The 16407-nt window shown below is 39.5% G+C and overlaps 1 protein-coding gene across 1 annotated transcript in view; it reads right to left on the reverse strand.

Moving 5' to 3' along the window:
• The window catches only part of Optix (optix), a 71464-nt gene extending 57660 nt beyond the window's left edge, over window positions 1-13804 (reverse strand). Inside the window, exon 1 of the mRNA XM_012279770.2 lies at window positions 12434-13804. Coding sequence (XP_012135160.1) covers window positions 12434-13077 — 644 coding nt within the window. The 5' untranslated portion in view covers window positions 13078-13804. The remainder of the gene's footprint in view (window positions 1-12433) is intronic.
• Between the last annotated feature and the right edge of the window lie 2603 nt (window positions 13805-16407).

The raw sequence follows: 16407 nt of genomic DNA on the forward strand, positions 1-16407 counted from the left end.
AAACTTAGGTTTAGGTTTTAGAACCATATTAAATGTGGATCTGGAGTAGGACTGGGTTCAAACTTAAATGGAAATTTAGGTCTAAATCGTTTAGATTATATAAATATTGAATAAAGCTAGAACTAGGAGCTAGAATAGAGTCTAGAACAGTGTTCAAATGAGTGGGGTTTAGCTAGCATCATCTTAAAGCTCCATAGGTAGACGCTGAAGGAACATACGAGTACTTTCGAATGAATTTCCATTTTTATTCTAAAAATTTGAACACCTTTGACGAAACAAATGATTGTATATTGCAATAGAGACCTAGATAAGAGTCTCAAGATTAAAAAAAAATATTGCGAAGAGTTTTTTAAATGTTTAATACTGAACTATGTCATAAGTGACTTATACTCATCTGGCCTATAGAGTGTTATAAAAAAGTTTGCCTACCGATTGTCAATTTTATTATATATCCAAAGTGACAGTACCACAAATTCAAGTTACTTCAGAAACGATATAAATACATTATATAAGAAATAAAAAACCTTGAACCTAAACCCTAAATTCGTATACCTTGAAGAGGTACAAACAGTTTCGTATGGACCTAGGAAAAGTTATTAGAAGTAAATATAATTTGGTAGATAATAAAAATGACTTGACACGAGACAATTATGAAACAAATACGAGCAGCCAATGGTTTAAACGAGCGCTGTCAAGTGTCCGTGGACCGTGACAATTAACGACGACGTTAACGCGATCCCGTTTCGAGCGACGTATAATTGCGACACCGGTGTGCCCCTCGTCTTATTAATTCACCGTTTTTCCTGCGATCTCATTTCGCGGCGCGAGAACACGAATCCTCGCGGTTCAACCGTGCCACAGCCACCATCAATCACGTTACGTCGTGACAGGCTTTGACAAAAAGCTGCCACGCGAATTCCGTGACCACCCTGAGAGTGTGGCAGTAATACCGTAGTTCTTTTTCATGGCTTCCTGAATATCGCTCAGAATGTCGAAATACGGAATCATTAGTAACACGGCGTGGTACGATCCTGACCGCGATCCACCTCTCTTTCTCGTACGCCGCTGCCCAGGTAATCTATCACGAAGGGCTCGTGCGAGCAGGTGTCATGGCAGTCTGCCGCTAATGATTCTGGACATCCAACGTGGAATTAATCATTGCCTTTGTCTTTCTCGAGGTTTTTGCGCCGCATAGTACGCGGGATATGCCCGCTCAGCTTTTCGGCTGATTCTCTTGCCATTGCAATGGCGTAACTAGGCAGGGAACACGTCTTCAAGCTTTTATATTTTCTCACATTTCTTAGGTACTTTTAAGATATACAGTTTCTTAGGTATTTTTAAAATTATACATTTTCAAATTTCTTATAAAAGTACATACGCATGATTGTAAAGGAAGATTTTAAAGTCCTTAAACTCTCAAGTCTACGAATTTGTTAATTACCCGGTTTTCTAACTCCATACCCTCTAAATTCCTAAGTTCCCTCTAAGTTCACAAGTTTCCCAATTTTCAAACCTGTGAGTTTCCCAATTAGCAACCCTCTAAGTTTTCAAGTCCAAAACTTTATTCGCCCAATTTCTAAATTTCCAGATTTATAAATTTTCAAGTTTCTGTATTTCAAAATTTCAAAATTCCTAAGTTCTCAAATATCCAAATTTCCAAACTTAACTCTAAATATCCCAAATTCCTAGGTTATTGACTTATCAAATTTTTAAGCTTCCATGTTCCCAAATTCTATAATTTTCAAATTCCAAGTTTTGCAATTATCAATTTCTCAAATTTCAAAATTTTGCAAATTCCAAGTTTTCAAACTTCTACGTTCCTGAGTTTCGAAATTTCCAAATTTATATTTTCCCAAATTTCCAAATTTTTCAACCCCTAATTACTCAAAATCCATAAGTCCTTAATCTCGAAATCCTCAAACTCCAAATTCCAAATTTTCCATATATCAAATCCCAATTTTCCCAATTGTCAAATCTCAAATTCCCCAACTACCAACCCCCAAATTCCCCAACTGTCAAATCTCAAATTCCCCAACCACCAACCCCCACATCTCTACATTCTTAACTTTCTACATACCCCAAAATTCCATCACATCTAATTCCTCAAACATCCAAATCCAAATTCCACTCCTCAAAATCTCCAACTCCCCCAGTTCCAAAATTCACCCCCTCTCAAATTAAAAATTCTCCAAATTCCTGACCCGTCCCCCAAATATCATAAAAATCAGAAAATATAAAATTGGCAAAAATCCGAAATTTCCGTTACGCCAATGCAAGATCGCGCCTCCCACCTCTTCATCATTACCGCCAGTTAATTCCCTTCTGGTCATCAGCATCGGCACTAACGGCTGAAAATTTTCTAAGCGTATATCCCGCAACCGTTGAAGGTTAATCGTCGATAGAAATTGAATAACTAAGAATGAAGCATGAAGCAACTCCGTTGGACCGACCTTTTACCCCCTTCACGGGGTTATCCGCGCTTTTTAAAACCGGAATTCTCTCTGTTCTCATCGAACAGCTGTCGTCCTATCGGATCCAAAGGCGACAGGACATGTCTACGCGCGGGAAGATCGTGCAACGTCAATGACATTCGCGTCTTCTCGTATTCGTTTCTCGTTTAGGGTCATCAAGATAACGGACGATCAAGAGTCTGGCGGTCGGTCATGACCGAACGAGCCTGAACAGGTATTCTCGAGGTAATGATTGCTGCTGGAAGGAAACCGACTCGCTACGCCGTAAATCCTCCGGCGTCTCTTTACGGTGCTTATTGAAAATTAAAGTGGAATTCTTCAGGCGTTTACGCGGCAGCGAATCGGACGCATTATCTCGATCGTTCGCTAATCGAAATCCACCGGCGGATGTTCCTCGTATTCCATCAAAAGGATTTCTACCGATGGACAAAGTAGGGGACGTAAAAGTTACTTTACCAAGAGAAAACAACTTTTTTAGAGGAAACTGGTCGGGTGAATATATGTTTTAGAACAATTAGGTTTTTGTGGATGGAAACTATTTTAGCATCGGGGTTAAAGGTGGAGGCTACATTGTAAATCCAGTATTTTACTTGTTTGACGCGTGAAATGTTTAGGTGGTTCACGTTTTGGGAGTTAGGTAGATTGAATAAATACTTTGATATTTAGTGCAAGGTTCATTCCAACATTTTGGTAGTTTAAGACTTTACTTGGACCTTCAAAGGAGGTTCTGCACATATCTCAACACGTCGTATATAATATTAAATTATAGTATCAATAATTTCTTCATCTTTATGTTCAAACTTTATCATTTCCTATTTTACTCCACAATCAATTTTTATTTTAATTTTTCAAAAATTGCACTGAATTTTTTTTCAACTGTTCAAATTTCATAGTGTGAAACTCTATTAAAACACAACTGCAAGTTTCACAAATTATAAAACAAGTAAACCATTGTTTTAAAGTACCATCTTATGTCCGCCATTTTATGTCAGCCATTTTACCTCAGGTAAAATCATGAAACTATATCGTCAAACAAATATGAAAACAAAATCGAAACTCCTCACCCGTTGTATAATATTGTATGCTATGAATATCAAAATTAACAACCCTCAAAAACACCCCTTTATTTCATTTTGTCATTTCACTAATTTATACAATAAAAATAAATCAAACGTGTCACATGTCACATCTACAATAAAAATAAATCACACATTCATTCCTTCCCAATTTTATCTTATATCCGAAGTCGTTGTCATTTCTTGCTAACTCATAGCAGTCCAAAAATCTCCATAAACAAAAATAAGGAACAATCCTTTGACCAAAGGATAAGATCCCTATCAATCTACAGCGTGCACTTTTTCGAATCGTAATAAAAGTGAATTCGTCATAGCACAAAGAGGAAAGGTGAACTGGCACCCCTAAGATCCCGATGGAACACGGAACCGTGGGGGTGGAACGAGGTGGCAGCCAGACAGGATCCGCGTAGAAAACGCAAACAGCACGGCTCTCTAATACACCGGGGACTTTATCAAAATCTGATAACTTCAGAAGCGAAGGCAACTGCGAAAGAGGAGAAGCGAAACACGGTCGAGGTCTGAGCCACCCCCGAAAAGCCGGCAACGCGAGGAACGTCGTTGAGGTGGTTATCCCCACCTATGTGCGGGTCCCTCTGGAAAGCCTTGCCACTCCTGCTACCTACGTTTTCTTACGCCTTCTTGTAACGTGTCACACTTGGAAATTCCAACTCGGGGGACGTACTATGTTAGGGTGCAAAGAATGGAGTCGAATTCTTTGATACCTTGTGATAATTTTGAAAATATGATCTTAGATATTTAGGTATACTTAGATCAGTTGTTTTAGCTACTTAGGTACGTGGTTTTTGATATATAGATACGTGACTTTAGATATGCACATATGTGGTTTTAGATATGTGGTTTCAGGGAACGCAAGTAGGGGATCTGAGTGAAGTTGGTTTCAAATGAGAGTACTCTTTAATTCGATTGACAGTGAATACTTGGTCTATAATAGAAATAAAGACCATAACATAATAAAGATCATAGAGACCATAACACATAAAATAAAGTTAACTCGTTAACCGTGTCAACTATATGAATCTTCGCACAAGTTTGCAATGTCTCTAAAAGCTAGTCCCGTTCGTCGCATCATAATTTTCCAAAAACACATGTTCGAAGCTTTACAAACGAAAGATTTAAAGCTCGTTTACAGCCAGCGGCGTGCAGCTTCTGGTTATAAACCGTCGCAACAAAAAGTCCTTAGACCCTTGATGAAGTTACCTGCAATGTTTGTCCTATTGGACACGGCTTACACCTGGATGCCTCAAACAGCATAAAGTTTACGATGGCCCGCAAGTTTTCGACTGATTCCGCAGAACAAAGTACCAACCAGCAGAATATACAACGTGTCCCAGGTTCGTCCTTCTAATATGCACAGCTTCACACAGCTGCATGTCGTACAGACACACACACGTACGCGTACTCAGATTGCGGACAGAGTACATGGATGTGCTAGTACGTGAGAGCACCGAGATTGCTCCGGGGCTTTCGGGGTTGAGCATATTGAATAACTCGCTCGCTGGACCGCGAAAATATACCGCGAGGCTGGCAGTATGCGGATCGACGTTCCTGAAAGGACCTTGCAGGATCCTCGGGGCGGGCACTGTATCCTGTCTACGTGTCTACCTAACCCACCCCGAGCAAAATGACGACGACTATACGGCGGAAGAGACTCGGCAGCGTATTACCTAGCTGTGTGTGGAGCTGTGTGTGTGTAGGGGATGAAAATGCATTCGTGAGAGAAAGGGAGAGAATTTCGTACTGATAGCATTGTAACGATGTTCGCATACTTCTTTGATGGAATAGATATTTTCGAGTCTTTCGGGTTTGTTTCGGGTTAATTCTGGTAATTTGTTTGAGGGGTTTGATAATTTTTTGGGGGATTTAGTCTTTTGGAGGTCTAGGCTCTTGAATTCAAGTTTCAGGTGGTGAATCTGATAGTTCTGATGGATCTATTGATATTTTATAGAAGTGAGTGACTTTTGGAAATTTGGAAATTTGGGGATTTTGGGTTTGAGAGTTTTGGGGTGTGGAGTTTAGTTATTTGAGAATTTGGGAATGTGAGAGTTTGGAGATTTGAAGAGTTGGAAATTTGAGGTTTTGGACATTTGAGGGTTTGGAAATCTGGAAGTTTGGAAATTTGAAGAGTTAGAAATTCGAGAGTTTGGACACTTGAGGATTTGAGGACTTTGAGCTCAGGGATTTTTAAATTTAAAATGTTTAGATATTTGGAAATTTGAGAATATGAGAAACTGAGAATTAGGGGATTTGAGAACTTGGAAATATGAAAATTTGGAAATCTAAAAATTCCTTAAATTTCGAAATCGGAAATCTGAGAACTGGGGGTTGAAGATTAAAAAATTTACAATTTAGGAATGTAAAAACTTAAAAACCACAGAATCTGAATTTGAGGGCTTCAGATCTTACACAACCTTCAAATTCGAGAATTTAGCGCATTCGAAAATTTTTTAATTTGCAAATTTAAAGTCCTGAGACAATCACCTTAACAAGGTGTGATTATCCTCCTGCAAATATGGGTTAAAACCATGATTGCTTCTTTCAACCCTTAAAGTCTACCACGCCCAACTTTACAACTATCATAAACTTATTCTCTTCACTCGACAAAAGCCTTTTATTTCGACCTTGTAACAAATAAATTACATATTACACTTTCATCCCCTGCATTACCATAATTCTGTATTTACAAGAGCCATCGTATTAAACATTTCTAAAAGACATACATAATTCTGTATTTACAAGAACCATCGTATTGAACATTTCTAAAAGACATACATAATTCTTACGCTAAAATTGTCGTCACATTCTGAAAATCAGATAACCCGTGGAGAATTAAAGGTACGGTAGGTGCAGAGTATGTGAACGTTTTCAATACTCGAATCGATATTTTTGAGAGAACGAAACGAAGCTCTTGTACTATGGGTAGAATCGTACGTAAGGGAAGAGGAGGAGGATTCGTCCGGGGATTCGCAGGATTACGTGCAGGAAAATGTGGCTCGGGGCCAGAAACGGAATGTCGTTACGTCGGGGTAACGATAGGTACAGCGCGGCCATTGTTGGCTAACCTGACTAGAATACACGGTCCTCGTATCGGCGGAAAAGTAAAGAGAATTGGTCATCCGAGTATCTTCCATTCCTTTGCTAAACCACAACGGATTCTGATCGCTCTTTCTTTTTTATCGACAAGCTTTACTTTATATTTTTCATTACGTACTGTATATTAATTTTGGGAAATCTTGACAAGCTTCTCAAATCTTTGAGTATCAGGTATTACTGGTATAAGAAATTTTAATAAATTCTTCAAAAGAAGGTTGTTTTAATTAATATCACTGCTTTGGAAAATTTTTATAAATTGTTCAAAACCAGATTGTGTTAGTGACAATTACTCATATGGGAAATTTTAATGATGTAAGAATAATTTTGTACATGAAAGAATTCCTATTCAATAATAAAATAAATATTTGTACATGTTAGATGATTATTTAAATAGTAGTATAACATGAAGAGATAATTCAGTTTAAAAAAGAAGTCTAATATAAAAAATTTGTGTTATGAATCTTTAAGCATCCCCTAGTTCTCAAAGTCCATCAAAGGTTAATTTTTAAAATACCACCACAATTACCCCAGAAATTACAACCAGAAAAATTTAGCACAACAACCAAAAAAAAATCAGTAACATCCAAAAAACAGAAAATTTCAAATCGAAAATCTCCAATAACAATAATTACGTACTCACATTCGAAGAATCACTCAACAAGCCATAAACTTTCATGAAACATGAAATCCACGGAGAAAGTTGTTACATAAAATAAAAAAGAACTGTTGAAATTAACGTCTGATCATCGTTTGCGGTTACTACTTAAAGTTCCATTCATCGGCGTTCAATCGAATCGAAATTCACCGGGAGATAACGAAGAAATAATACGGTTGGCAACGCGGAGCGTTTACCAGACAAGAAAAATGGAAGAGAGGAAGATCAAGAAAGCGCGAAATGTCCCTTTCAGATGCAAATTACAAAAGTTCGTCGCACGTTTCGACAGAAGAAAACGATCTGCATGGTGAATAAAGACGGCGCAACGACTGAAACGTGTAATCTTTTTCCCGTTGCGCGGCCTCATCAAGATCAATTAGACTGGTATAGTCGGACGATCCTCGGCCGTTAACGATATATCAATTACAGCATAGACGTAGGTAATAACTATTAATGACTTCATTCAGGGCACAGTAATTACAGATGCCCGTACGCGACAGGGGAATCTAGGTCGACGATTTCAAAGACCACCGAACTTGCTGGATTCGTGAAAAAGAGATGAGATTCTTCGCTGTATTTACTGCGAAACGATCTCTTATTTTCAAACTAATTATTGCCACAGTAGAAACGCGGTAAAAAGTTTTGTGTCTGAGTGCTTCTTTCGTGGCTGTGGGATTATGAGATTGGGGAAAGTGGGATTTTGAGGGTTGGAAATGTGAAAATGTGGAGATTTGTAAATTTAGGGGTGGTTGGAAGGTTGGATACTTGAGGATTAGTGGTGTGGAAAGTTGGAGATTTTGGGAATATGGGATTTTGGGATTTGAGAATTTGGGGGTTTGAAGAGTTGAGGGTTTGATGATTGTGATACGTGAGAATTTGGGGATTTGAGAATTTGGAGATTTGAGAGTTGGAGCAATATGTGAATTTGGGGGTTTGAGAAATTGGGGATTTAGCGATTTCCACATGTGAGTATTTGGGGATTTGAGAATTGGGGACTTTGAGGAGTTGAGGATTTGATGACTGTGATGTGTGAGAATTTGGGGATTTGAGAATTTGGAGATTTGAGAGTTGGAGCAATATGTGAATTTGGGGGTTTGAGAAATTGGGGATTTAGCGATTTCCACATGTGAGTATTTGGGGATTTGAGAATTTGGGGGTTTGAAGAGTTGAGGATTTGATGACTGTGATGTGTGAGAATTTGGGGATTTGAGAATTTGGAGATTTGAGAGTTGGAGCAATATGTGAATTTGGGGGTTTGAGAAATTGGGGATTTAGCAATTTCCACATGTGAGTATTTGGGAGTTTGAGAAATTGGGGATCTGACGATTTCCACATGTGAGTATTGGAGGATTTGAGAATTTGAGGGTTTGAGGAGTTGAGGATTTGATGACTGCGATATGTGAAAATGTGGAGATTTGAGAGTTGGGGTAATATGTGAATTTGGGAGTTTGAGAAATTTAGGATTTGTCGATTTCCACATGTGAGTATTTGGGAATTTGAGAATTTGGGGGTTTGAGAAATTGGGGATCTGACGACTTCCACGTGTGAGTATTGGGGAATTTGAGAATTTGGGGGTTTGAGAAATTGGAGATTTGAGAAATTGGAGATTTTACGACTTCGATGTGTGAGTATTTATAAATTTGAAAGTTGGTGTAATATTGAAATTTTGGGGTGTTGAGAAATTGGGGATTCGACGACTTCCACATGTGAATATTTGCAAATTTAAGAATTTGGAGGTTTGAGAATTTGGAGATTTGAAAATTGGTGTAATATTAGAATTTTGAGGGTTTGAGAACTTGGAGATTTGACAACTTCAATATGTGAGAATTTGGGGATTTTGAGAGTTGGTGTAATATGTGAATTTTAGGGTTTGAGAACTTGAAGATTTGACAACTTCCACATGTGATTATTTGAGGATATGAAAATTTGGAGATTTGAGAGTTGGTGCAATATTGGAATCTGTGGGTTTGAGAACTTGAAGATTTGATGACTTCGCTAAGTTACAATTTGAAAATTTGAGAATTGAAGAATTCAGCAAATTTGAAATTTTTTAGGTTTGATAATTGATATATTACGAGAACATGACGATTTAAGAATTTAATTTAAAACGTTCATAAATTTTTAAATTTGAATCTTGAAACATTAGAACTCTCACAGTCCACAAAATATATTTCCAAACACAGAAACTTGAAAACTCACAATTTCATGAACATCAGTATTAGTACAATTCAACCGAAAACAGTATAAATAAAAGAATAAACCTAATATCACAATAATTCCAAAAATCAAGATTTCGTTCGAAAACTTCCAAATAAAGCTAATACTTTATACAACCTACAGAAAGGTCGATCCAGGTAGTCGACCTTTTATGACCATCATTCACATATTCAAACTTGATAAAACATATGTGATGTTTCACGCTCATAAAAGCAATTGTATATGTCGCCCCTTTGAAAAGGCAAATGCCGGGTTTTCCCCAAAGTTCGTAAATCATAGTAAATTTAGAAGTGCATTTCGGGGAGCGGTCAAGGTACTCTGACGTCACAGACTGTCCATAGACCATGGGGAAAACCCACTTTCTTTCAGTTTCCTTGCAATAAAGGAAATAATGGCGGCGCTATTTGCCGGCGACAAATAACCGTACAATACAGCCACCAGACGTTACCTGAGATCGAGATGCTCGAAATCGGAACGGACAGGTGGTACTTTTTCTGCAATACACCGAACGACGACCCCTTAATGACGACCAGTCGTGACTAATCGAGGGTGGAACGGATTATCGCTTCTTTCTTTTATACCGTTCCTGGATCCGACTTATAACTAAAGTTATTGGGAGTTGAATTATTTTTTTCTTTGATATTAACAAAAAATTCTATTAACAATTATGTCAATTTTAAATATGTGACAATTCAAATTTAAAAGTAGCCAAATATGAAATAGTTTAAAATGAAATTGTATCATTTTTTAAATTAGACAAATGTCTATATGTTATTTTAGTAACATGTGTTATATGTGCAATTTTTGTATTTAATTTTGGTGGAAAGATTCTTTTGGATGTTTCATACAAGAATGTATACATTTCTGCATCATAATTAATTTTACTAATAGTAGTTTCATTAAAAAGAATTTTTTGAATCTTTGTCTTGTAAAGCACTACTGTAGAATATTTTAAAAAAAAGTAACATAAGCTGAGACTGATGAGACTGTTGATGAAGACAGCAACGTCAGTGGCGTCCATATTGTTTAAAGAACAATGTACATTTGAAAGATAATCACTCAGAAGTTGTCAGAATAACAATAATTATTATTAAGTCTTAATATATCCTTCATACGAAGTCATCTTTACAAGAGTAAATTTAATGCAGCAAACATGAATGTTCATAGAAATAATGATGAGCGACCATATTGTTGAAAGAAGTGTGTAAGTTTAAATGCCTTGAATAATAATAATATTTTTATGATACCAGAATACTTGTTTTATTTCACCTGCCATTTTTTGTAAAAATAATTTAAATCAACCCTGACAGAAGTTGCAACATGTAACTTATTTTAATCAGATGAAACTAAAAAATGAAAGACGTGCTTTTAATTAACCAGTTATATTAAAAGACTCCCGATAAAAATCAGTGAGATGAATTTCTGTCCGGACAGAATTTACGACGGGAATATGTAAATGGGTTTGAAAGTATTTCGCGGGAAGTTGTTACATTGATTCGAAACGGGAGAAAGCGAAGGCCACGAGATTGACCCGGGATGTTGTAGCAAAGTCGATTTGGATAGCAGTGCCATGCAGAGACGTATCACGGGGCGAAAGGAGAGGAAAACATCGGCGAAATACAATTTGAAAGACGTAATTCGAAAATCGTTGTACGCCCGACGGCAGCGACCCTCCGTCGGACGTCAAAATGAAATTACGCGACCCTCCGCGCGGGGTCCTTCGGGCCGGGTACAAAGGCTCGTTTGCCGAGGACACAGCACAACAATCTGGCTAAAGGGACCTAAACCACTAATCGTTTCGCGATTAACTTCCATTAAACGCTACTTAATGAACAAAACTTTCGTGTCCTTCTGCGATCAACAGCTCGTGAAGACGTTTATTTAACTAAAAAGCTACTTCAACTCGCTTGTTTCTATTATACAAAAAGTATTAACTGAAACTAACTTTCTATCAAGTAGAATTTGTTCTAATTTCAAACAGAAAAATTTTTAGTGGATATCACTGACTTCTACGTTTGAGATAGAGTAGGTTATCTTATCGTTTCTTAAAAATGTAAAAACACTTGTTTTATAAGCACCTATCTAATTATCATATGTCGTGTAAATTGTTATCGATAATTATAGTTGTTTGGACAGATTCGGTTCAGGTCGAGTAAGTCGCTGTTAGGACTGGCACTGATTAACTAATTTATGATTATTCATTTTGATAAATGAAAATACCATGCAATGATTAATAGCAGTAATGTCAGGCTGGTTCATCTAAAAATCAATGTCATATTGCACTCAAAATGACTTGTTCTTTAGCATAAATATCTTCAGTGAGCTGAAGAAGCTAGATAGCGCTATTATGTTAAAAAGAAGTCTAGATATTTATAATAAAGTCATCTGAAATATCTTCGATAAATAATTTCAAAAAGTTAAACACACTTTTAAGTTAACTATACTATAGCTTTTGTTACGCATAAGTTTTCATAATCGCTGAAGCGCGAACTTTTGCCCTTTTAACTCGTGTCGCTCATAAAAAATCGCTAATAAAATATTACTGAAGCTTCATATCCGTAGCAAGCTTCGTCCAAAATTATCAATCAATCAAAGTATCTACAGTTTATTCTAGCTAGATAAGAATATGAAGAAACGGTAATGAATCCCCATCCGATGATGAATCCCCATTCACATCTTCCCCACATCTCACATTCCCAAAAAACTTAATAATTCTTATAATCCAAAATTAACATCTCTCTCAAGGTGTTCCAACCTTCTAAGAACTTAAAGCATACCGAAAAAATTTACTCAAAAAGAACATTTGTACATCCTCCTCTCATCACATCCCTATTTCTGATCTCTACTCCTAGCATTCCCAATATGTAAAAATTACTTAGCATTCCCAATATGAAAGAACATACCTGTTTTTCGCAGCAGCGGCGCGATCCCTTTGCCTCCTGTTCTTGAACCAATTTCCAACCTGCGTCGGCGTGAGTCCCGTCGCGGCGGCGAGTTCCCTCTTTTTCCCGGGATTCGGATAAGGATCCTGTAGGTACCACTCTCTCAACAACGATCTGGTTCTCTCCTTGAAGCAATGAGTCTTTTGTTCGCCGTCCCAGATGGTCCTGGGCAGCGGGAATTTCTTCCTCACTCTGTACTTGTCTACGGGTCCCAGCGCTCTTCCGCGCAGCTTCTCGGCTTCCTGATAGTGCGCTTCCAGCCACATCGCCTGGAGTTTGCCGTGAGAGTCCTTGGTGAATTTGTGCCTTTCCAGTATGGCGTAGAGTTCTCTATAGTGGCCGGAATGAAATGCCACGATGGCCCGTGCCCGGAGCACGGCTTCGCTTTGATTTAGCTCCTGGATGTTAGGATGTGCCACCGGTAGACTCCAGAGGAACCTGGCCAGTCTTTCTATATCGCCGCTCTCCTCGAGGGTCTCGCAAACGGTGGCTACCTGGCTGACGGTGAATGACAAGGTCGGCAACGCGAAAACTGGTGCTGGCACAATCGGGCCGTTCGTGGTGGGCGCCGGTGCACCCGTTCCTGCTGGTGCTACCGCTGACATCTCTATTGGCTCGATCGTCTGATCCTCCCGGTCAGAATCCACTTTCGGTGCTCTCGAATCGCGACGGTTTCTCAGAGCATCGATGTCACCGATCGTCGGACTCAGAAAACTCGCCGACACGATTTGTGTTTGCTCTTCGCTCCTCTCATCGTGCCGAGGTATTCATCATTCAGATCGATCACTGGATCAATAAACGCACTTCACGGCTACCGCACTGAACGTACCTTGCGGACACGGCTGAAACTGTCACTTAAACGGCGGCTGAGATGTCTATGGACAACACAAGAAAGGTTCCTCTCCGAATGTCCTTTCACGAACGATACAACTAGGTCCGGAATCCTGACACGTCGATCGGGACCCTTCGTTTAAATTCACGCACGGATGATCCAGGTGAACCTTGGAACGAAAGTGAGCGTCCGTCGGTTCCTCCCTCGCGTACCGAATCTAACCCCCGAATGTTAGGTGACTCCCGATTGCGTTCTCCAGGCAGATATCCTCGGGGTCACCGGCGAACAGCACGCTGGCGTTCTACTCGGCCGTGGGGATATCACGCGAGGCCGCTGTTGCCTGGATCGTATCGGATAGCAAACTGGTTTCGTTTACAAGCCGGCATCTCGGCACCGGCCCTACCCAGCATGATACGTTTGTACGCGCCCGTTGCAACCGGGTAGTCCCGCCGGCTCTTGCGACCTACCTCTATCTCGTCTTCTCTCGCTCCCGCTTCCTCGAACCCTCGTCCTTTCTCCCTGCCTACGGGAACACCACCGCGGAGGGGTAGCTGGAGGGAAAGAGACAGAGATATGCGACTCGGGGGCCAATGTAGAGGCCACGCCTACCAGCCAGACCGGGATTGGCCGGATCCCATCCACGTAGCCATGGTAACCTTTCTTCGTCCTTCCGTACAACAGTGTCCGTGTTCGCGTTTGTGTCCGTTTAATTATCCCTTCCACGTGTGGCCAGTACCACCGTTTCCACCCCACCTTTCGCGATCTCTACCCCCTCCTTCTTACAGTGCTGTTCATGTTCGTGTTCGTTGCGCACCCTTCACCTCCAGGTTGGTACCCCTGCCAGGGATCCCTGTGCTCCCGCCAGATACGTCTCTCACGCCCCCTCTCTCGAGAGCCGAGAGAGAGATGCTCGAAGGAGGGAGAGAGAAGGATCGATGCGACGCTCTGAAAGTGGGACGGAGAGTGCAAAAAGTGGGAGAAACAGGAGAGGGAACACGGTATGATCCCCACGTTCAACTGCTGCCGTTCCTGCTGCCGTTCCGTAACTTCTGTTGCTCCTGCTGCCGTGTCTCTCGATGGACGAACTGCTTTCGACGACACTCTCACCGATACCGCTGCGGCTTTTCGGCTCTGTTTGTCACCATGTCGGCCTCGCGATGTTTCTTACAACATGGTATCGTTCTGTGCAATTCGAACGACGACCTACCGGGATTCGTTGCCTTTCTCGCCAATATGGGATTCGGGAACCTGTCTGCGGGGGTTGTTTCGCACTCGCTCGAGGTACCATAGCTGCCACGCAAGGAAATGGAGTCCATGGGACATTTCGTCTTCTTCTTACATTCTGTTCTTTGATCTGACTCACAATTTCTTGTTGCTTCATTTTTGTTACATGTTTTTGAAAGATATGAGTTTCGTTAAACTTGGAACTTATTTTATTGATGAAACGCTTTTATGTGATGAACTTTATATTTCTCAGCATGAAATACGCGTCTCTTAAACGATTCTGAAACGACGTTTCAACCTTATTCATATTCAAATGCAGGATCTTTCGCCGGTAACCCCAAGCTGTCAAAATAACAGATCATACATGTCTTACATTTAACTGCAGAAACTATTATGGTGCTTTTAGTGACATGTACTGACTTTTATCGAGATGAATAAGTTTGTGTTTGATTTCTTCAGTTACCCTTCTACTATATTTGCAATGCAAAAATACGTTCTATTGATATCCAAAAGTAATTGTACCAAGCTATCAATATTAAGGAGACAATCTTGCTACCTTTATATGATACTTAAATAAAAATACTGATTGTTCACAAACAGTCAGAAATAGATGAGAATATTTAATTGCGGAAGACAAAAAATATATTTGCACAAATTATAAAAAATGAAAAGTAGCCGGTACATCAGCAAAGTTTAAATTACATGATATAAGTTTTAAAAATTGGAATAGGATGATCGTGTGTTTCGATGGTTGTGATTGCAACGTAACGTTGATTAGCATAGGACATCGAATTGTAGAGGCATTGCTCGTTTTATCCGATTTGGAACGTCGACAGAGCGTACTTCTTGATACCGGCGATAGAAGCCCTCTATCGACACGCGACTAGATTTCATTTCTCGTCAAGGCGACAGGTACACGCGTATCGAGAAGCCGAGGACGCGCGACGGCGCCGAGGGCGTCTCCGTTTTATCGAACGCACAGCCGCCGCAGGAGCTTCAGTCTCGTGATAAATATTCTGATTCGTAACTCTGACGTATCCAGGTCGCTGCGTCAACTTCCTCGTCCCGAAATGCTGAGCACCTTAGACATTCACTGAATTTCACACAATTTTTCACCCCAAATCGAAAGACAATTATATCACCTATTCTTGAGTGCCACGTGTCTCTGCTTTTCATAATACATCACTTATCAAATTTTTTTACATTTCTAAAATTATCAAAGTGTCTTATGATTTTTCTAAAATTATCAAAGCTTTTTATGTTTGTAAAATTATTAAAGATGCGATGTTTTAATTATGGAAGTCTATGATGTTTCAATTATGAAACTCTATGATATTTCAATTATGAAAGTCTATGATGTTTCATCATCGGGTTCAGAAGCAAAAAGAAGTCGAGGCTATAAATATTTATTCTCGATAAGTTTCTTAGTATCGCATCACGGGGGTGAAATAGAAGGAAATATAATCTCGATGGCGTCGATGATGCCGTCAATTGCTCTCGTTTGCAGCCGCTCGTTCCGTTATACGGCCGATACCATCGGCACGATTGGCTCTAGTTAAACCGGATTACAGGAAAAAGCAGGATTACCAGTTTTTCGAAAGACTTCGTTCTCGTTTGCCGCCTTTAAAATGGAGCTTGAACCGGATAACGCGATTTTATTGGCAAAGTATATGCAAATTTTTACTGGCTTAACGGTTAGTTACTTTAAATTGTATTACATTTTTAACCACTCGATGTTAGTCCTTTTTGACCAACGGATAATCCTCGCACCGTGTTATCTTCCTTATCCTTTTCAAATATTGTCTATAGCGTGTTCGAGCTAGGAATCATAAAAGATGCTAGTTTGTAAATATTATCGAGTTATAAAATTTGTAGGAAA

The sequence above is a fragment of the Megachile rotundata genome, chromosome 12 (genome assembly GCF_050947335.1).
Source record: "Megachile rotundata isolate GNS110a chromosome 12, iyMegRotu1, whole genome shotgun sequence".
Taxonomy (NCBI): Eukaryota; Metazoa; Arthropoda; class Insecta; order Hymenoptera; family Megachilidae; genus Megachile; species Megachile rotundata.